Source organism: Diabrotica virgifera, chromosome 8 (assembly GCF_917563875.1).
Source record: "Diabrotica virgifera virgifera chromosome 8, PGI_DIABVI_V3a".
Lineage (NCBI taxonomy): Eukaryota > Metazoa > Arthropoda > Insecta > Coleoptera > Chrysomelidae > Diabrotica > Diabrotica virgifera.
Genome location: NC_065450.1, coordinates 123,419,227 through 123,442,711, shown reverse-complemented (window position 1 = coordinate 123,442,711; position 23,485 = coordinate 123,419,227). Strand labels below are relative to the sequence as shown.

Below are 23,485 nucleotides of genomic sequence, written 5' to 3'. Positions count from 1 at the left end.
GCTGAATCAAATGTTAAAAAGTTAGCCCACAAACGATACATTGCGCTTCCACTACTTCTTACAGGTCTCCACACTTTCATCTTTAATCCAAAATATGCGCAAATTCGTGAAATATATTGTACAACCGCAGGTACGAATTATTTTGTGATACCCAGTTTTTCATCTTTAGTTTTCACTTTTAGTTTCATCTAGCATACGTTTCTATAAATTGAACGATGGTATTTTCACAAAGGTTTAAAGGAAAAATTATTCCAACTATCCTAAATAACACAGAAATAAAAGACATTTATAATAGTTCACTTATATATTTACTTCTTTCAAAATTAAAACAATTTACAAATAGAAAGATAATCCACATTGAATAAATGTTTTGTAATCATTTTGTCAAGAACTGCATCACAGTACCCACAGCATCGCAAGTTAAACAAAAAAACGTAAAATTACATTAAAAAAATTACTTAACTACATTAAATAAAAAAAAAAGATAAAAAATGGTTGAGATGAAGATTTTTGTTTATCAATATTTAGAAATGAGTTATTTTGGTTGGTAATGAATAATTTATCACAGAACAACGTAGCTTGTTTTGTTATCTAATAACTCACAATTATCCCATTCATGGACATATAAAAGTCAGTTCATATTTTACAACAAATATATTTCCATATCATATCCAAGAATGGTTCTAATTCACAAAGTCAATTCAAAGTTCATCGTGAAATACTGAGGTTCTTAAGATTTATTCAAACTACGCCAAATTGTTTAAAATCCGCGCGTTTTGATTTAATCAGTTAATATTATTAAACGAATTTGAATATTGTACTAGTTTAAATCACATGTTACCAACAGCGCAAACAAAACATAAAAGACGTTTAACAAAACACAAACATTTCGAATGTATCACATCGCATGAGCTGCATATTCAAAAAATAACATATTCAAACAAAAAAACCCAATATAGTCATAAGATAAACATACCAACGTAATACTTAATAATAATTTAATATTTGAACAATAACTTTGTAACTATTTAGTCGATAATATTCAAATTTGTTTAAAATATTACTACAGACCGGAGTGTCGAACTGTTTTAAACAATATAAATAATGATACAAATATGCGATTGATATATTATAATATTAAATCTATGAGTGATTTTCTTTAGAAGAATATTGAAAATTTATAAATATCCCTAAAATTATCCGATGATCTTCACTATACAAGATATAACGCCAGAAAGAGATGGGCTACATATGATCAACTACAAAAATTAATCTAGAGATACCATAAAAGTGTAATCTCATGCAAGATACTTTTTTCGCGTCGATACTTTTTACCTAATTCTCTGACAAACTTCCGACACGAAATGAAAGGGGGAGATCGAAAAGTACTCTCAATATTAGAAAAACCAAATTTGCGTCATTGGCGCGGTGTCATAGTAAGGGTACAAACAAGTGGAAGCAGGTTTCCTCTTACGTACAATTCGCGAGGTTATCTCGCGCGTGAATGGTAATACAGTGAATACCGGTAAAAGCGAGAAAAATCCTTCAAATGTGTCAGTTGGGTCGACAACTTCTAGCAAAATGTCGTCTTCTGATGACGATATGATTGCTTTTGATTCTGTTTTGACTAAACTGAAAAGAAAGAAAGTTGCAGCGAGTTGCTGGCGCCAACCTGCTTTAACTATGCACGTGTACATTTAAAAACGTGCATTCATTTTAAAAACGTATAAAAGCGAGTCTACGCGAACTGGCCGTAAGCAGAAACTTGCTTCCACTGTGTTCGTGCACTAAGGCTTAAATCTGTATCATAATTTGGAGGTAACAGTTTTTTAGCGTTTTTTTTCTATTTATCAGTTTTCTCAGTTCAACTGAGCTTTCATTTTCTTTACTGAAGTACGTTGAAAATCACACGGGAATAAAAGTGCATGATGTAACATTATTTGTTCGGTTTCATTGAAGCTCATTTCATCCAATCACGAAGCTATTGCGACCGTGGATTATATTTTGCAGCCCCTCAGTGAAACACCACAGGCAAGCATAACGAAATGTATTTATAGAGATTTTGTTCAAAATAAATCTTTTTTGATAAATAAATTGACGATTTCCGTATCCCACTCAGAAATTTTCCGACCACTCTCGTATGTAACGAGAGAGCTCAGATACACTCTTTCTATTTCTGTAAAATATTGCATTCTTTGTAGTATATCGCAATTTTTAGATGTTTTATTGTGGTTGCAATATAAATGTTAAGTAAACAAACACAGGACAATACTGTACTGCAATACAGTATCCATTCCAAATAAACTTGATTTAATTGAAATAATAAACGGATATTTTTAAAAAGATGGTGCAACCGTGTATACAGCTCGAGTTTCGACAGCTTGCAGATGTTTTTGGCGATCGCATAATTTCACAGACATATCGTTACTTGACTTTTCTTCTGGGTGCAGCGAAAGTGATTCTGTAAAAATAGTCAAATATCCATTGACGAATTGAATACTGCAATATCCTCTTTTACTACTTCTGTTTTCATAAATTATTTCATAATAATATAGTAGTTCAAATATAATATAAAGCACTAAATTATTTTGTATTTACGATCTTTTAATACTTCTTCTTAGTACCAAAAATGTCCTTCCAGTCACAGGCTTCTAACTTGAGTTATTCATTTGATTATTAATGTTGTGACGACAAAGATACACTATATGTGACGAACAGTGTGAACTAGATAACTTCAGGAATATTTAAACTTTCTGTTCAGTTTGTCTGTCATTTTTTCGAATCCTGATAAAACGAATAAGTATTTTTGAAAAAAATAAACGCGGAATGAAAGAATACATGATTACCGAGGTCCGAAAGTCCCTGAAAACTTCTATAATTTTTATTTGAGAGAGTTTATATAAGAGAAAATTGAGTGTGATTTTTAATTTCAAATATCTCATTCAAAAGAAACTTTTTGTTTATTCTACGAGGACTTTCGGCCCTCGGTAATAATGTTTCATTCTGCGTTTACATTTTTCAAAAATATTTATTAGTTTTCTCAGGATTCGAAAAAAAAATAATGTTTTTAAAAAGCACTGGTCCGATATTTTGCGCCTACGCTCTTAATTGTAATATGTTAATTTTAAACACTACTAAGAATTTTTTTGGAAGCTTTCAATGATTTATAGAAGTGAATAAAACCATATTAAAGATATTATAATAAAGTACTAAGTTATCCAACAAAAAGTTCCATATTATGGTTTTTATAAAAATATGTAAGTTTCCAAAAAAAAAAGAAAGAAATAAGTTTGAAAGAAAAAGAAATTCATAATTATATCGGCAGGTAATACTTTTTACACTAAGCAAACACCAAGCATTATAATGGTTCATTGTAAAAAATTACGGATCCATCAGCAACATATTAATCCCCTTTTAATATCTAAGAGAATAATTTTTATTAAAGTCTTTGGAAGATAGTTGTTAATGTACAAAAAATTTAGAAATAAAAAGGATAAGTTAGCGATATAAAGATAAAAACCATGAGGCGAGTAATAACCCAGCTTTGTTCTACAATGAAGAATTTCAAAGTTCGAGTTTATGCGAGCTTTTTCTTGGCTTTGAATCAATTATATACGTAGGTGGTCCGATAAGTACTTAGCCTGTCCGCCCGATGGCGCTACTATATCAAGAGAAATATACTATCATACAATACATTCTTGTAAACGGCCTATGTCAAAATCTCAGCCAAATCCGATTCGTAGTTTTGTTTTGACCGCGTGTGGAAGTGGGAGTGTCTGGGGATTTTAGAAAAATGAAAAAAAAAAAAACAATATCGATCGGTGAATCGATTCCTGTTTTTCGAAGGGAAATTGTGCAGTGAAATCAGAGAACGCTTGGATGCTGTGTACGGTGACTATTCTCCTTCGATGGCGACCAACAAGTGTAGCCATGAGACCACTTCAGAGCAGTATTTGAGGCTATTCAAACGTAATCCGAAGGAATTTCTACATAGACCAGGGCGCATCTGTAAAAATATTAGTACATTTGGACGTTGAGAGGTGACTCAAATTTTTTTGCAGAAATTATTTGAAAGTAACTCAAATAATAATATTTGAGTTATCCTCCCTCTCAAAAGGTCCGGAACATTGTTTAAATAATCAAAATGTCAAAAAATGAAGGAAAAATTCGATTTTTTTCTTCGTTGTTTGATTATAACTTTAAAAGTATTCATTTCCGAGAAAAGTTGTACTAATATAAAAGTTGCGTAATTAAATTTCCTACAATACAGAGTTGGTTAGTAATTTAAAAAATAGTCACCCTTGTTACAAAATAGCAATAATTACGAAAAAACCATACAAAAACAAGTATTCACATTTTACGTTTTTTAACGATTTATGCTACACTTAAGACCTTCATATTTCACCCAAAAAAACTTTATGATACAGTAAAACAATACTGTAAATTTCTTTAAGATCGGTTCAATAGATTTTGCAATCCAGCTTTCGCAAAAAAAATTCATTTCTTGAAAATATTACAAGGACTGGAAATAAAGCAGATAGCAAGTTGAAATTTTTTTTGTGTATAGAAGTGTACTGTACCATTCATTTGCAATTTGCAAAATTAAGATCGATTAACTACCACGGCGTCAGGAATTTTTTTTAAACAAACATTAATTATTGGTGCTACGCGCAGGACAGCGGATAATTTGCTCTGATTGGGCATTCCAATGACCTTTGATAATGATTGATACATTTTAATTTTTATTACATTTCGATATAAATAAATTAATTTGTTTATTGCAAAATAAAAACACATACTCTATCCTTTGAAATAACACTTTTTTTTAGCAAAAACTTTCTTTGTTCATATATTGTAACTTAGAGAATAAAAGTTTATTATTTTTAAACATATGCAATTGTTTAAACAATATTTCACAAACAATAATAAAATTAGTTTGATATTTGTGGAATTAAAATATTAAAATACAACAAAATATAGAGTAAGAAAATAATATTAGATAAAGAATGAAAGAAATTTTGGTGGATATCAACTGGTGTGAATCGAACATCGCTGTCCTGCGCGTAGCACCAAAAATTAATGTTTATTTAAAAAATTTCCTGACGCCGTGGTAATTAATCGATTTTAATTTTGCAAATTGCAAATGAAAGGTACAGTACACTTCTATAAGCAAAAAAAAAATCAACTTGCTATCTGCTTTATTTTCAGTCCTGCAACATTTAAAAAAATGAATTTTTTTTGCGAAAGCTGGATTGCAAAATTTATATTGCAAAATCTATTAAACCAATCTTAATGAAATTTACAGTGTTGTTTTATTATACCATAAGTTTTTCTGGGTAAAATATGAAGGTCCTAAGTGTAGCATAAATGGTTGAAAAACGTAAAATGCGAATACTTGTTTTTGTATGGTTTTTTTCGCAATTTTTGCTATCTTGCAACAAGGGTGACAATTTTTTAAATTTTTAACCAATTCTATATTGTAGGAAATTTAATTACGCAACTATTATGTTAGTACAACTTTTCTCAAAAATGAATAGTTTTAAAGTTATAATCAAAAAACCAATAAAAAAATCGAATTTTTCCTTCATATTTTGACATTTTGATTATTTAAACAATGTTCCGAACCATTTTGAGTGGGAGGATAACTTAAATATTATTATTTGAGTTACTTTCAAGCAATTTCTGCAAAAAAATTTGAGTCACCTCTCAACGTCCATCTCAAAACAGATGCGCCCTGGACTAACATTCCTTCACAATCAACGGCGAAACATGGACCTACCGGTACTCACCAGAGACCAAGGAACAGTCCATACAGTAGACGTCACCCCGCGAACGTGCTCCGAAGACTGTCCTATCGGCCGCAAATGTGATGGCCACCGTTTTTTGGGATTGACAAGGTGTGATCTACATCAACTTTCTGGAAAAGGGCAAAACGGTCTCATAGCATTACTATGCACATTATTGGGCCGATTCTACGTCGAATTGACATCGCACCGACTCACACTTCCGCCTCTCGCAATGGCCAAACTGGTCGAATTGGGCTGCGAACTTCTGTCCCATCCACCGTACTCTCCAGATTTGGCACTGTACGACTTCTTTTTGTTTAGAAACTTGAGAAAGTCACTCGCCGGGCAGACATTTTAGTCTAATGTTCATCGCCGCCACGGAAGCCTACTTTGCAGACCTCGAGAAAAAATATTTTTCAGGTTTAAAGAAATCGAATCATCGCTGGTTTAAGTGTATCGAGCTCAAAGGAGAATACGTTCACAAATAAATCACCACTTTTCCAAAATTTCCCTTTTTCTTTTAAAGACTAAGTACTTCTCAGACCGCCCTAGTATGATTTAGCATTGTGTAGATTCTAAAACTTCGAGTCACATAACTATTTATATTAAAACGAAACGGTCCTTATGCTGTGACAAATGTATCCATACAAAAGAAACTTCTATAATCACTAACGTGATGTCACGTTTTCTTTATGAAATTCAATACAATTTCATGGTACAATTCTTATCTGATATGATTGCATTATCAATCATATTGTAAACATGCTGTTTTTGTCTGTCAAAATCTAATTATGTTTGGCGCTTGCTCAACTATTCTGTTTCACAATCTCATGAACTCACACGCGCGAACAAATAAGTAAGCATTAAAAACACTGACAGGCTAGACAGATTTCACAGTAACTTTTCCATGTCCTATGGCACCAGTGTCATGAGATAATGAAACATTTACAGCCATTTACACAGTGAATTTCTTCTGACGATCAGAAAGGAAAATACATTTATAAAAATCAATTGGATCTAATTTGCCTAATACGTGCCTATTGTGGTGAAAATATTTGCAAATATATAGCTACCCCAAGTATTTAGGAATAACCCCACAAATTCTGGCATAAAGAGCTGTTGCGGGTACTGGCAGACTGCAAACTAATAATATTACACCTAAACGGGTTCTAAATAAAAATTACAAAAGGTCTTATAATGTACAGTTTACTTATGGATGCAGTCTTCTCTAGATCATATTCTAATACCTTAACTCTGTATCCTAATAATAAATTCATTGTATTTAATATTTGTCAATGGATTATCAATTTTTTTTGGTTTCTAAGCAGTGTTTAATTTGTTTTAAGTTTTAAATTTTTATCAAGCACAGCATAACTTGTTTTTGTTCACAATTTCAACATGTATAAATATTAGCTACTACTATTGGTGTACATTTTAACCAAATTTGACCTTTGTTTAGATTTTGTTGCAATTGTAGTGGAGTATTTTTTAAATTCCCTTTAATAATCGACGAAGCAGATTGCCATAGTAAATTGTAATCTTCCAGTCTAATGGTACTTTTGAGTAAAACTACACTGCACATTTAAAAATTTAGAGATTTCCTTTATTGCGAGACTATTTCGAACATAAATATTTAGTTAACATTTTTTTAAATATAATTTGTTACTGATTTATGTCCATGGTTATGACCTGTCGAAAATTAAAATTAATGGTAAAAAAATTCACATTTAACAGTCTGCTTATACTACATACAAGGCAATATCCACAGATATAAACTGCTTTTGTTTACAAAAGTTTTATTGCTCAAACCCTTTGCTCTAAACTGGAAACTATGCACCAAATCTTCGCAAACTATCGGGAAAGTTGAGTATATTTTTTATTTTGGACTCCACTGAAGGAACTTCTAGGCAAGAATATTAAATAAATTAACCGTTAAATATCATTACGCGATTTTTGTCTACAATTTAAAAATTTCTGCAAGAATCTTATCAGTTTATCATATCAACAATAATATTGATCTATGAATTACGTCCTATTTTTTAAACAATATGTTTGTCTATTATTGTATAAAAATTGTTTGTAATAATGCATCAACGTATTACACTTTTTAAAAGCTGTTTTCAATAACGTTAGGGATCTTGATCTAGGTGAGCACTATAGCTATCTACGAAACATTCGATAAAATATTACAAGTATAGTACAGGTAAAGATATAATGTTCGTACGCCTGTCAAGGCTGTAGACACGTGCCGATTGTGCATTATAATGTGCGGCATTCATCGGCACGTGTCGAGATCCATGACGTCTAGAATTAAAAGGGGTTTATAGTTGTAAAAAGATTTAAAACAAAGGCCATAAAACACTATCCTACCATGCACTATACTACATCCGCACATGGTACGCAGCATATCTCTCAATACTAGTACTAATATATTTCAATGTAAAAAGTAATATACGAACAATATGCTCGCCAATGCGCAATCTAAATATGAACCGCAGCATGCTCCGTTGGGTGAATTGTTCTACTAATGCAATCCACTGGTTCGTATACGTAAGCGGTCGGATAAGTACTTAGCCTCACTGTCCGATGGCGCTACTATCGCAAGAGAAATCTGCTAACGTGTAATACATTCTCGTAGACATCGGACTCGTCTCGTAGACCGCGAATGGAAGCGGGCGCGTCTAGAAATATCGGTTGGTGATTCGATTCTTGTTTTTGGAAAGGCAATCGCGCAGCGAAATCAAAGACCGTTTGGGTGATGTGTACTCTTCTTCGATGGCGACCGTCAAAAATTGGTTTCACGAGTTTCAACGTGGTCGCACGTCGGTTTTTGATAAGCCACAAACATGTGCCCCAAAAAGAGCTACCACGGAGGATAACATGAAAAAATCCACGATCTTCAATTGGCAGACCGCCGACTGAAGGTGCGTGAGATATCTGAGATAGTAGCTGTCTCAAAATACTGCGTGGGTCATATCCAGCATGGCATTTTAGACACGAGACCGCTGTCAGCGCGATGGATGCCGCGTTTGTTCACTCCGGACAACAATCGCAACCGTGAGACCACTTCAAAGCAGTGTTTGAGGCTGTTTAAGCGTAATCCGAAGGAGTTTCTACGTTGTTTCAGAACCGTCGACGAAACTTGGATCCACTGGTACACATCAGAGTCCAAGAAACAGTGGACGTCAACCCGCGAACGTGCTCCGAAGAAGGCGAAGACTGTCGTGATAGCCACCGTTTTCTGGGATCCACAAGGTGTGATCTACACCGACTTCCTGGGAAAGGGCAAAATGGTCACATCAACTATACCAATTATTGGACCAATTCGACGCCGAATTGACGAAAAACGGCCCCATTTGACGAAGAAAAAAGTGCTCTACCACCGTGACAACGCACCGGCTCACAACTCCGTTGTTGCCATAACCAAATTGGGCTAAGAATGCTGTCCCATCCACTGTATTTTCCAGATTTGGCCCTGTATGACTTATATTTCTTTCTAAACTTGAAAAACTCACTCACCGGGCAGAAAATTAAGTGGTATGAGGAGTTCAAAGCCTTATTTGCAGACTTTCGAGAAAATCTATTGTTCAGATGGGTTTAAGAAGTTGGAGCATGGATGGGTCAAGTGAATCGAGCTAAAAGGACACTATGTTCAGAATTAAATCACCATTGTTCACAACATTTTTGTTTTTCTTTTGTAAGCTAAGTACTTATGAGACCCACCTCGTATGTCCCATGGATGAGACATTTTACACGTTGTTTGTATAAAAAAATTAATGAAATTGAAAAATATAAAGAATGATTATTTTCATCCGTAAGACCTCAATAGCAGGAGTTGCGCCAAACAAGACGAACCTATTTTTGAGATACAGTATAAAAACTAATTTGGGATAAGTTTATGATTCACAGTAGATATGCCAACAGATGTTGTTAAGCTAATAACACACTTGTTAATTATGTTAACCAATCCTATTCTACATTCATTTGTTACATTCCGAAGTGTTTCATTTTCTAACCGATTATGATGAATATTTTCTAAAGGATCTACATCTAAATATGTTTAAATTGTACTATATAAATAATAAATGATGAATTTTTATTAATGAAAAATATTAGACCTGCCTATTCCTACCAGATAAAAACTATATATTTATGTACTATATTAAAAAGTTCGTTGCAGAAATCAAATTTAGTTATTATCAAAAAGGTGTTTAATTCACATAAAAACATTTAAACTCGTATTATTATTCTTGCCTAGAATCGAAAAAAAATTGTTCTTACTTATATATGGCTTAATTTATATAATACATTACGTTATTCCAACTCCAATGCTACGAAACAAGAGTAGTTAGTTGCTAGTTTTTTTGAATATGACATGAATGAGAATGAATTAACCTTTGACTAAGCAGTGTCTATCAGAATTATTATTTAGGTACGGCACCAGGTATACGTTTTACACGTGCCTCTGTTAAGAATCCCTTGGAACCATCTGGTCCTTTCGGTTGACGAACCACAGTTAACTTAGGTCCAGTGTCATCTACTGATATGGTACGTAGTCTACTGATTAGTCTTTCTGGTCTAGCTTGGACATCGCTAAAAGAGAAATAACAATTGTTTAAGTTATATTAGTCACGTTTTGATTAGAGCTATGCAGAACTATTATAGAGATATAAGCGGCCTAGATTTAAATAGGAAATTGAGGCTAAATACAACCAAACTATGTTTCTCCTACTCTCTTCAAGATATGTTTACGACATAGCTCTAGTGAAATGAAACATCGGACTGAGAGTAGGGGATGACGTGATTTCCATCGTCAGATCCATCGTCATTTCTGTTCCGAGGCATAATCCTGTTTCTATGAGCTGTATGGTTTTAAAGTCTATCGTAGGGTGTTAACCTGACTGTAGACCCCCTCCTCCTTTATCCGGCTTGGGACCGGCAACAGTTCTGTCGAGCTATTCGATGCATACAGCAAAACTGCAGGCGGAGAGATAGATCAGACAAAAAAATATGGAGTGACAAACTTCCTTAGGAGGCCACTGAACAAGCAGAATTGCTTATAAAGATGCAGAAGATCTATCGTCAATGTGGGACTCTTTTCTTGATACTGCTATTACAACTATTTCTGATCATACAACCGAACAGCAAATGTACAGAAATCGATTAAAACCTTAAATAAACCTATCAGTCTCAGCAACCCGCATAATTCGACATAAGCGAAAGCTTTGGCGAACACATAAACTCACTGGTTTTCTCGATGATACCGTAATTTTTCTAACAGAGTCCAACAATCGTTGGTGAAGCTAAGAACATAATTCGAAGAATCTATATTTACAAGTGATAATAATAAAAAAAAACAAGTGATTAATGGACGGCCCCTTACAACTCTCAATATCTTTTTCACATCGGTCGCAATTAAACATCATTTATGGAAACTACACAATTAGGCCGTTCGCACATGGGTCGATCGAAGACACGTCTCGAAGTTCGCGCGTCTTGCTCGTCTTGTACTAACCGTGCGGCACAAGCGATTGCTTTCCGCACACTAGTCGATTCAGTTTGCTCATATCTTACAACCAGGAAGATGGCATTTTTTAAATATTAACCAAAACGACTATTTCGATCTGTGAAAAGTGCAGTATTATTCCATTTTTAGTATAATTTGTATACGATGTGTATTAAACAATTGAGGGTATTTTCTAATTCCCCAACGAATTTTATAATAAACACCTAGAAACAAAAGTTCAATGTTTTCAGAATTTTATATTACAAACAATATATTTCCACAAAGCTACTAGTACTACAATCAACGAACATACATTCACCGATCTTCAAAAAAAAAAAACTAAAATTTAATTTAGCGCAAAAATCAACAGAAAACGAAGGAAACAAATAAAATAAACTTAGCTCCATGACTGGAAACGTGCGTCTCACTCGAACTTTCTTGTGTGCTACCGATCGCAAGGGACGATAGTCGTACAAGACGTGGAGATTTGCAATCCTAAACTCACCGTCTACGGGGCTCCATGCCACAACGAAGAAACTTGAGTGACGGGGAGAGATTACGCGACTGGAATCGAGTCGACTACTTCGAGCGTCGACCCATGTGCGGACGACCTAATTCATCACGTGGATTAGACAGATTCACCTGCAGAACGACATTCCAAATACCAAAACTGTGGAGGAAAGCAAAAGTTATAGCTATACTAAAGCTTGGGAAAGACCTAGAAACGCCAAAGAGTTACCGCCCGTTATCAGTTCTGTCACTTATATAAGCTGCAAGAAAGACTTATCCTGCACCACATAGATAAAACAGTTGACTCAAAAATCATACACAGCAAACTGTTTTCAGATCTGGGAGGACCTGCACCAACCAAGTTCTAGCTCTAATAGCTCTAAGGGAACACATCGAGATAAAATTTGAAGAAAAAAGATTACATCCCTAGCTCTCGTCGACCTAAGCGCCACGTACGACACCGTCACCCACAGAAACCTGCTGCAGAAAATTTACGCCTTTCTTAAATACTACCAACTACTCAAAGTAGTGGAATCACTACTGCAAAATAGACGATTCTTGATCCTTGAGTCTTGAATAAAAAAAGTTGCTGACGAACCCAAACAAACGGTTTGGCTCAGGGTAGCGTATTAGCACTTAAAGTTTTCAACCTATACAGCAATGATCAATCAACGATAACTTCTAATAGAAACTCCTTATACGCAAAGATCGAACAAAAATTGGAAGCTGTCCTGAATTTGAAGTCCAAATATAAAGAAAATTCGCTAAGACCAAATCCAACCAAAATTCAGGTCTGCGCTTTTCACCTTCAGTCCCAACTGACCAAAAGGAAACTCAACATCACGTGGCATAACACCTTGCTAGAGCACACCGAAAAGCCAATACACCTCTGAGTCACACTAGACCACTCATTAACATACTGGTTCCACCGTGAAAAACCCCGAAAGAAGGTGCATGCGAGCAACACCATTTTAAGGAAACTAAGATCAACAGCACAGGAGCTATTGCGCACGTCAAGAAAGTAAATATTGGTCAGAAGTAAATGTCCAAAGTAAAATCCAAACAAACCTTCGACAAACGCCACCTTCTTTTTGCCATGAACCGTATCCTGGCAGACTAACATCAAGAAAGCGTTTCCTTAGATGAACCACCACCTTGTTATCCACTAACATAAACTCCAGCGGCATTTCAAGCGACTGGGATACGTGGCGCATGCTGAACCTTTTAAGAACCGGCGCAGCACTGCGGAGCAATACAGAACATGGAACATCTAATAGACTGCCCAAATTGACCGTATAGATGCACTCTCGATGACTTATCCACAGGTAACCAACTAGCACAACCTCTAGAGTTGTCACCTAAACTCTGCCATGTAAGGTTCTACCTACAATTTTCCAACCAATATGGTTGATATCATGTGATACCAGGGGTTAATCTGGAAATATTTTTAACATCCTTCAAAATCAGATAATATAATGTAACCCCAACTGTTTAAAATCAATCTAAGGGTTTTTACCCGTACATTTTGGTAGCTTAAAGCATGTAAACCTGTGATAACACTGATGATGGAATATTGATTCCGAAAACGTTTTGTTGTGATACATTTACATTTTTAGGGATTTTAAATACATATACCTTTTACAAAATAAGGTTTTTATTTTTTGTGATTTATGGTATACAGCCAGTACAGGAATTTTTCCTTGTGATATTGTTAGTTAATTGTCTTATCTGTTTAGTAACCAAATTTCAGGATAGAAAATAAATCCCCACGGAGACTGAGCTAAAATCCATGACAAAGGTAGCATAATTAATACCAATATTATGGCAAGTTGCATCGACATCGACATGCTAGATAGAAGAATGAATACAGGGTGGGGCATTAGTGTGACAAAGTCCAATTACTCGTTTGTCCTAAGAGATACGAAAAAATGTTATTTAGATAAAAGTTGGAGCACACATAGTACCATAATTTAAAAATATTTTCAAATATACAGGTACGTCCGTATTGACAGGGTGACACAAACTTATGTTTTTTTTAAATAGAACACCCTGTATATTTTTACATTTTTGGATTATCCTCAATATTTCCTTTCTTAAAATATAGGGTTTTGTAATATTGTACGAGGTGGTTTAAAAGACAATTACGTTTTTTTGTTAATTTCGTAGCAATATTTACACCCTGTAGAATTGTAGTGATTCGACAGCAAATTTTTATTTTATGCTCAAACGATTTTCAATATAGTCTACTATTGTTAAACATTAACAGTATAGCGAAATGTTCAATTTTAGTATACAGGGTGGGTCGAAACTCGGAATGAGTATTTTCTGAGTTTTCTTAAATGGAACACCCTGTATTTAAGTATTGTAATGAAATGATAGTTTATGGTACTTTTTTATTTCTTAAGCATTCCCTATACCTAAGTGCTTTAATTTGTAAGTTATTCGTGATTCTTTAAGCCAAACATTAATTGCAACAAAAATTACGTGAAATTTTATTAGGTGGCAGTGAAAATATCCAATCAAAAATTTTTTTTCGAAAAAAATACATAATAATCTAGCCTGATCCTTAATTTCTTAACATTGGATGAGATATCCAAATACATTCGTAGTTAAAATTGTTGGTGCTTAATATATTAATCAAACATACAAAATTCTCCCTAGTTGGCTATGACACAAAATTTGCTTAAACATTTGACATTATACTGTTTATATAGTTTCAGCTGATTTGTTACCATTACTAATATTAATTTTTCTAATGATGAACTGATTAAAATGGCTTTGTGTTAGGAGAGTATAACAAAAATGAGCTACTTGCAATAAAAATTTATCATCTGCAATTCCCTGGTAGGCGACAACCAAGAAGAGAAACTTCTAAAGTATACTAAAACGGTCTCAATAGACTAGATACTTAGATTATAAGAACGGTTGTACTAATATGCAGATCCTCAGTGACACTAAGGATTATATTTAATTCCTGTTTTCTTCATTTACAATAATTTTTGTTTTATCAGATTTATCATAATCTAAGTGTCCAGTCCGTTGAAACCGTTCTAGTATATTTTCAAACGTTTCTCTTCTTGGTTGTCGTCTATCAGGGAATTTCTGATGAAAAATTCTTATTGCTAGTAGCACATTTTTGTTATACTCCACTAGCACAAAAATCTTATTAATCAGTTCCTCATTAGAAAAATTCATATTAGTAATGGTAACAAAGCAACTGGAACTATAAAAATAGTTTAATTTCAAGTCATAATAGTATAATAGTCAAATTTTCAAGCAAATTTAGTGTCATAGCCGACTAGGTAGAATATTGTATGTTTTTATTAATATTCTGCGCACCAACAATCTTAACTACGAATTTATTTGGATATCTCATCCAATATTAATAAATTAAGGATCAGGCTAGTATTATGATTTTTTTTTCGAAAAATTATTTTTAATTGAATATTTTCACGGCCACCTAATAAAATTTCACGTAATTTTTGTTGCAATTAATGTTTGGCTTAAAGAATCACGAATAACTTACAAATTAAAGCACTTAGGTATAGGGAATGCTTAAGAAATAAAAAAGTGTCATAAAATATCATTTTATTACAATACTTAAATACAGGGTGTTCCATTTAAAAAAACTCAGAAAATACTCATTCCGAGTTTCGACCAACCCTGTATACTAAAATTAAAATTTTCGCTATACTGTTAATGTTTAACAATAGTAGACTATATTAAAAATCGTTTAAACATAAAATAAAAATTTGATGTCAAATCACTACAATTCTACAGGGTGTAAATGTTGGTACGAAATTAACAAAAAAACGTAATTATCTTTTAAACTACCTCGTATAATATTACAAAACCCTATATTTTACGAAATGAAACATTGAGGAGAATCCAAAAATGTAAAAATATACAGGGTGTTCCATTTAAAAAAACATAAGTTTGTGTCACCCTGTCAATACGCACGCCCCTGTATATTTGAAAATATTTTTAAATTATGGTCCTATCTGTGCCCCAACTTTTATCCAAATAACTTTTTTTCGTATCTCTTACGACAAACGAGTAATTGGACTTTGTCACACGAATGCCCCACCCTGTATGTAAAAAAACCCAAGAATATTAACAACCCTCTTAATAATAGCTTGAATTTTGCCATATCACTTAATAACAAAAAGGTTTAACTGTATAATTAGACAAACAAAATATACATACTTGACTTTAACAACATTACATGCTGACGATTTTCCACTTCTATGATTGGTAACAAGTACAAATTCTACAGTATCACCAACTTGGAGACTAACGTTATCTTTGACTTCTGTCATATGGAAAAACAGTTTTTTCCCCTCCTCTACTTCGTATGCGAGAAATCCAAAATGTCCTTTAATTGCGTCAACAGTAGCTTTTAATTTTTTTCTTACGGCTATTATGTTCGCAGCTCTACCAGTGGTATCTACTTGAAACTGAACATGATCACCAATCTAGAATTAAACATTAAATGAATTATTGTATTTAAGTTTAATTAAAATTTGTAAGTAGTGGATCAGGAAGTTTAGGGAATTAGTCCCCAGTACACCGTCCATTTTTGAAAATGAGTACAAAAGATTATACGTTAAAATAAAATAAATTATTTTTCTCAAACAAAAAAGAGGGAGCGATTACCGAGTCCACCACCCGCAAGATGTTACTCTAGCACGGTGTAGTCACTCTAGCATACTTATGTACCATAGTGTTATCACAAAACTCTTAATTTGCAAAAGTACTTATAATTAATTACTAAAGATTGTCGATCACTTGTCCGACAAATTTACAGCCTCGTTTCTTTAGTCCGACAACGTAAATATGTTCATTATGGCAGGTTATGTTTTGCGATTCATCGTCATTCTCTTTGCCTTATCCTATGCGGGGTCGGCTTCCCTGATTGCATTTCTCCACACAATTCTATCTTGGATCATATCAATACTAATCCCCTTTACCAACATGTCCTGCCTAATCCTCTTGGGTCCCCCAGGTCCTCTTTGGTCTTCCTCTCCTACTCCTTCCAGGAATCTGCACTTCAGCTATTCTTCGTATTGGGTGATTAACGTCTCGACGTTGAACATGACCAAACCATCTCAACCTATGCTCTCTCATTTTGGCATCAATTGGTGCCACATTCCCCTAATATACTCATTTTTAATTTTATCCTTTTTTGTCACTCCCCTCATCTATCTAAGCATTCTCGTTTCCGCCACATGCATTCGTTGTTCCTCTTTCTTTTTCACTGCCCAACATTCAGTTCCTTACATCATAGCCGGTCTTATGGCTGTTTTATAGAATTTTCCCTTTAGCTTCATTGGAATTTTTCTGTCACAAAGCACACCACTCGCTTCCTTCCACTTTCCATCTATTTCTCCATTACTCTGTAATACCGATTCTAGGTACTTAAAACTAGTTTTTCGCGCGACGATCGCTCCCTCTTTTTTTGTCCGAGAATTTTTTTTACATTACGAATTATGTGAATTATGTTTCGCGATTACAAAATTCATAATTTTAATTTTTTTTAACTTTCAAATAAAACATGTTTATTAAAAAAGTGTCAGACAAAAGAATGACACAAACGTTCAAACGTATAAAAAAATTTTATTTGAAAAATAAATGGCACAAGGAAATAGCTTCAGAACAAAATTTTTATTTTTTCTTATTTTTGAATTTGGTTACATAGAGGGCGCAACAAAACGAGTCGAAGAAGTGCTTGGACAAGGAAAGAAGGAGGATCGATAATTCTCATTAATAAACCTTCGGAAAGTGACTTATTTTTAATTAAATAATTATTCAATTTATAAGTAATTATTTATGCATAACATACTGCACATATCTTTTGAACGGTTATATACTCCGTCTAATATACACACACCCAGACTTATAATATGGAATCACCTGATATTTCTTATTATTTCGTGCTAATTTAAAAAAAAAACGAACACATGAAGTCAAACAATATTTATTTTAAAGCAATTTAATATCAAATACATAACAATTAAATAAAACAATAAAGTATTTAACAAGCCAATTGAAATTAGTTTTTTAAAGTCAATAGCATAAAAAATTTCAATGTAAAACGAATAATGTTTAAATTGTTTTTAATATTTTTTTTTTTGTTTTTTTTTTTTGGTAGTCACTGTTATCACCTCTAGTCCTTATGCAAGCTTCAGTTTGTGTGGGCACGTTCCTAATCAAATTATCAACATTTTGTTGTGGTAGGTTGCTCCATCCTTCAAGAACAACTTGTACTAGCCGTGAGGTGTTTTGTGGATTATCCTGGCGAGCTCTAATTTTTCCTTTAGGCAAATCCCACAAATTCTCTATAGGTTTAAGTTCGGGTGAGCAAGCAGGCCACTCCAAACAAGGGATACCTTCTGCTTCAATGATGTCTCTAGTCACTCTAATGGTATGTGGAGGTCCATTATCATGCAAGAAAATTAAGTTTTCTCCTGTTGCACCTCTCCAGAGCCTAACTACAGGTTATCAACATACCTGTGAGCAGTTAACGTTGATTGGACGAAAATTAAAGGAGTTTTTTTACGGATCACAATTCCTCTCCAGAACATCAACAACACCAACTCAATTTGATGTGAATTCTTAGTGTAAGCTCACTACGAGGCGCCAACCCTTGCTCCCTAGTATTGCTCGTACTGCTCGTACCATATTATCGATCGCCAGGTAAAATAAAATACATTATTTTAATTCCGAGCGTTCACGAAAATGACGAGTACGATACTTTGCTCTAGGGTAGGATACGATGCGATGGTCTCCGTAGTGAACGCACCCATGAAGAATAACGTATTCAAAATTGCAAAATAGAATTTTACCAGAACGTCGAAAAATTCGGATGGCTCGGAAGCCTTGTGCGGGACGCCGGGATACGACTTCGTAATTATGGCCATGTCCCGGATTTTTCGGGCTAGTTGGTCACACTATTCATAGATGTCGTATGGAATTTGCGTCACTACTACTTGCTGGCCAATCAGGGTATGTAATCTTGGCACCTTACTGGATCACAGTTCTTACCATAATATGGACTTCTGTATATTATACAGTATGTTGCAAAAGTATGGAATAAATTCATTATTTCAGAAACACACGACTTGATTTTTTAATACAAACCGAAGTCATGGGATTTATTTATTTATTTATTTATTAAAACTTACAAACACCACCTAGGTAGTAATTACATGTAAGAGTGCTCATTACTTGGTATAACAATATACACACAAAAAATACAAAAAAATGTAATACACACACAAGTACAAAATAAAAACACAGAAAGTAAACACATAAAAAAAGACACAAGTTAATAAAATTTTAAAATTGAACCCATTGATAACATTTTTTAATATCCCTTACACTACAGTTAAAGAGGTCTATATCACAGATCTTTATTAACGCATTACACTGATATTGCATATAGTTTATTATTGCACAAGAATTATATGGACTACAAGAAAATAGGTCATTACTGTTTACCCTTGGCACATGAAACCTAATAAAGTTGATCAAACCACATGTCTTATATTTAACATTGTTAATAATATTATGAATAAACACAACACAATGCATATTTCTTCTTTGCTCTAATGACTGCAAGCCAAATATTTGAAGCAACTCTTTTGATGGCGTAAGGTGAGTATACACATTGTATTTCTTAAGGTATAAATACCTTAGAAATCTTTTTTGTACCTTTTCTATATGATTAATATGAACTTTGGCTTCAGGAGCCCATACCACTGATGCATATTCCAAGTTTGGTCTGACTAAAGCGTTATATAGTCTAATGCTAATGGTTGTGTTTATACTAAAGTGTTTGGAATTTCTTATTACAAATCCCAATATTTTGTAGGCCTTATTAACAATATTTATATAGTGTTCGTTAAATTTCATGTTAGCCTGTAGGTATATTCCCAGATCTTTACATTTGGTTTTCCTAGATACTACACAGTTGTCAATTATATAATTATTTTGAATGTAGTCGATTTTGCGAGTAAAAGACATGACTCCACATTTCTTAATATTCAAGATCATATTGTTGTCCCTAAACCATTCTACAACTGAGGTCAGGTCCTCCTGTAGTAACTGAAAATCATTTGGAGTATGTATAGTCTTAAAAAGTTTAAAATCGTCAGCATAGATCAAACTAGAAGAAAATTTAAGAGATTGTGGTAGTGAGTTGACAAAAATTAAGAAAAACAAAGGCCCTAAGTTGCTCCCTTGGGGGACACCAGATGTAGCCTGAAATTTATCTGAAAAACACCTACCAATTTTGACTCGTTGAAACCTTGATTCCACATACGATTTTATAAATGTACAAGCATCATGCGAAAAACCAAACTCATTCAATCTCGATAAAAGAATGCCATGGTCAACCATATCAAATGCCTTTGAGCAGTCAGTCATTATTAAATTTAATTGGAGTTTATTATTTATTGCCTCACTAGCAAAATTAGACAGAATGCACAGATTACTAGTTGTGGATAACCCAGGCAAGAAACCATGCTGTTCTGGAGCAAATTCATTTTCAAAATTTTTCAGTATATTCATATAGAGAATAGATTCAAATATTTTAGCCAGGGAATTAAGGATACTTATAGGACGATAGTCTTCTATATTGTTTCTATTACCTGATTTAAAAACTGGAGTAATGGTAGCCTCTTTCGAGTTTGTCTGGAAAGGTGTTAGTTTTAAGAGATAGATTAAATAGATGTGATAATGGTTTTTGAAATATATCAGAACATCCTTTAAAGATATAGGCAGGGATATTATCACTACCAGTGGCCTTTTTTGGCTTTAATTTTTTTATACTAACCTTCACATCTGCTTCACTAATAACTGAAAAGTTAAAAGATCCCTGTGAACTACCCTGATGTGTGGATGATACCTGATAAATTGAGCTAAAATGACGAGAGAAAGTCATGGCAATATCCTGAGGGCCTGTATATGTATGATCATTTAAAGACATCTCGTGAGGAAAACCGCTGGTTTGTCTCCTATTTCTTATGAATTTCCAAAAACTATTTGGGTCATGCAAAATGTTACCTTCAATATTATTTTGATGCTGCATAAATTCATTTTTGATTTGCTTTTTAATAGTATTTCTAAGACTCTTGAATTTATTGTTATCGACAGCACTAGCTTTCCCTATTTTTATATGTTTGCTTAATTTGTTTTTTTGTCTGATTTTTTCTAATAAGGTCTATACTAAAATAAGCTGGATATTTCTGTTTTTGTCTATTTTTAATAATTTTCTTTGGAATGGCTTGATCAATGCAGTCATACAATTTATCGTAAAATTGATTAATACAATCTGTAGCAGTTATACAATTATACATATCTGACCAGTCAGCGTCCCTTATTAATTGATACAAAAGATTAAAGTCCCCCTGGCATAATCATACTTATGAGACTGTTGTATATTACTCTCAGTGTATGAATTATCTTTAAATTCTAGTAACATTTCTAGTGCCGGGTGATAATAATCTTCAGAAACCAAAGGAGACCCAGACCTAGTTAGATTAGTTATGGATGTTTGACAGTATAAGATCAAGCAGTTTATTTTTACAATTTGAAATTGTATTATATTGATTTAAATTATTTAGATTTTGAAATTTTTTAAGCAAGCTGCTCTTTTCACAACTTAAGTTACTTGGTTACAAAGTTCTAAAAGTTCTTCATAGATATCTAACCTTACACCAGGAGGTATATGTAATGTACACAGGAGACATAAAATGAATATGTTTTAAACCTTACCTTAAGTAGCAAGCACTCAACAATTATATTACAATTAACTTTAATACTTTCTACAATAAATTTCTTTTTCAATGCTACCATAACTCCACCACCCATTGTCTTGCCACTGGCCCTATCTTTGTGGAAGACTACCCAAGTAGCACAATAAAATAGACAAGACGAAAACGGCATAATCACATTCGTGAGACATCCCAGAATAAGGTTCAAGAAGTCGCCCATGTGAAAAGTGGGCCAATTTTTTTTAACAATTTTTTTTTAATCAAATTGCAAGAATAAATATTTTTGGTCTGAACAATTTTTTCTTTAATTTTTTGGACCATTCTGGACAAAAAAGGTCTCTTATAATTTTTCTCTAAAGTTGATCGTTTTCGAATTATAAGCAATTTAAAATTAAAAAAAAACGAAAAATGGCGATTTTCAAGGCTTAATAACTCGGTTAAAAGTTATTATTATGAAAGTCAATATATGACTAAATCAAAGTTTAAAGCCCCCCATACAAGATCCTCAAGAAATTTTTGTCATTATTTTATTACTAAGCTGTTATTTTTAAGTAATAATAACAAGCGCCATGCACGTGTGCAGGGCTGTAAATGCTGAGTGCGAGAGAGAAGCCATTCCCACAGTCCAATTGTGCATCTTACTCGCACTCACATTTACAGCAGCGTCAATACGATCTAACCACTCATTGTTATTAATTAAAAATAACAGCTTAGTAGTAAATTAATGACACAGATTTCTTCAGGATCATGTAGCGGCGACTTTAAACTTTGATTTAGTCACTTTCTGACTTTCAAAATAATAATTTTTGACCGAGTTAAGTCTTAAAATAGCCATTTTCGCGTTTTTCAAATTTTAACTTGCTTATAACTCGAAAAAGATCAACTTTAGAGAAAAATTATAAGAGACCTTTTTTGTCCAGAATGATCCAAAAAACCTAAAAAAAATTAGTCCGTGCCAAAAATATTGATTTTTGCAATTTGATTAAAAAAAATTGTTAAAAAAAAATTGGCCCTCTTTTCTCGTGGGCGACTTCTTGAACCTTATTCTGGGATGTCTCACGAATGTGATTATGCAAAAATATCTCATGAGAATATTTTTCCCAACGAACCCGCCGTTTCCGCCTTGTCTAAAAACATTTTAGTTTTATTTAAGGTTTATAAAGGTTTTATTGTGGTAAATAAGAAGATAATGGTTTTAAAGTTACCTTGTAGATATACTGCCAGAACTTTAAAACTGTTAAGCATTTGTCACTAGTTTTAAAGTATCTAATAAGGGTATCAAATAAGACTAATTAATCTTAATAGATAATTTGTCTTATTGTAGTTTTAAAATGGTTTATTTTCAGTTCACTTTAAAACTAATCAGTTTTATGAAGAACTTTCGGACTGTTTGGTTTTATTAGATTCTAGTTTGTTACCTTTTAGCATTGATTAAAAACACCATAGATAGCTCACCTCTTGGTAACCGAAAGACGTATCAAAAACTAGATGGCGCTACTCGAAAACCGTATCGAGATTTCTCATTCTCTCTCTGACTTGCGAGGAGGTAGGAGTAGTGTCAGGGCCGAACTTACCCTATAGGTGTATTATCTGTGACAGGCAGGTGTTGTGACAAATTAGAGCGGAAATTTATAAAAAAAAAGGACTCATATTTTAGACAAAATGGCCTCTGTAACTCATAAGTGTGTTTACGCGGGATGTTTTGAAAGAAACGATGGAACAAATAATAATATATCTTTCTTTAAATTTCCACTGAAAGATGTAGAGCGTACAAAAATTTGGCAAAAAAACTGCGGGAACATTGATATTTTATTGATGGATATCACTGACCTTAAACAGAGGGTAATTTGCCAGCATCATTTTGCAGTGGAATATATTTACCAAAGTGGCCAAAGAAAGTTATTAAG

At 33.4% G+C, this 23,485-nt stretch overlaps 1 protein-coding gene across 2 annotated transcripts in view; it reads right to left on the bottom strand.

The window, feature by feature from the left end:
• Window positions 1-285: 285 nt before the first annotated feature.
• Window positions 286-23,485, bottom strand: part of LOC126889823 (cold shock domain-containing protein E1) — a 193,313-nt gene continuing 170,113 nt past the window's right edge. For both annotated transcript variants that reach the window (XM_050658499.1, XM_050658500.1), the window contains exons 12-13: window positions 16,009-16,277; window positions 286-10,379 (exon numbers count right to left, since the gene is read on the bottom strand). In XM_050658499.1, coding sequence (XP_050514456.1) covers window positions 10,211-10,379; window positions 16,009-16,277 — 438 coding nt within the window. In that variant the 3' untranslated portion in view covers window positions 286-10,210. The remainder of the gene's footprint in view (window positions 10,380-16,008; window positions 16,278-23,485) is intronic.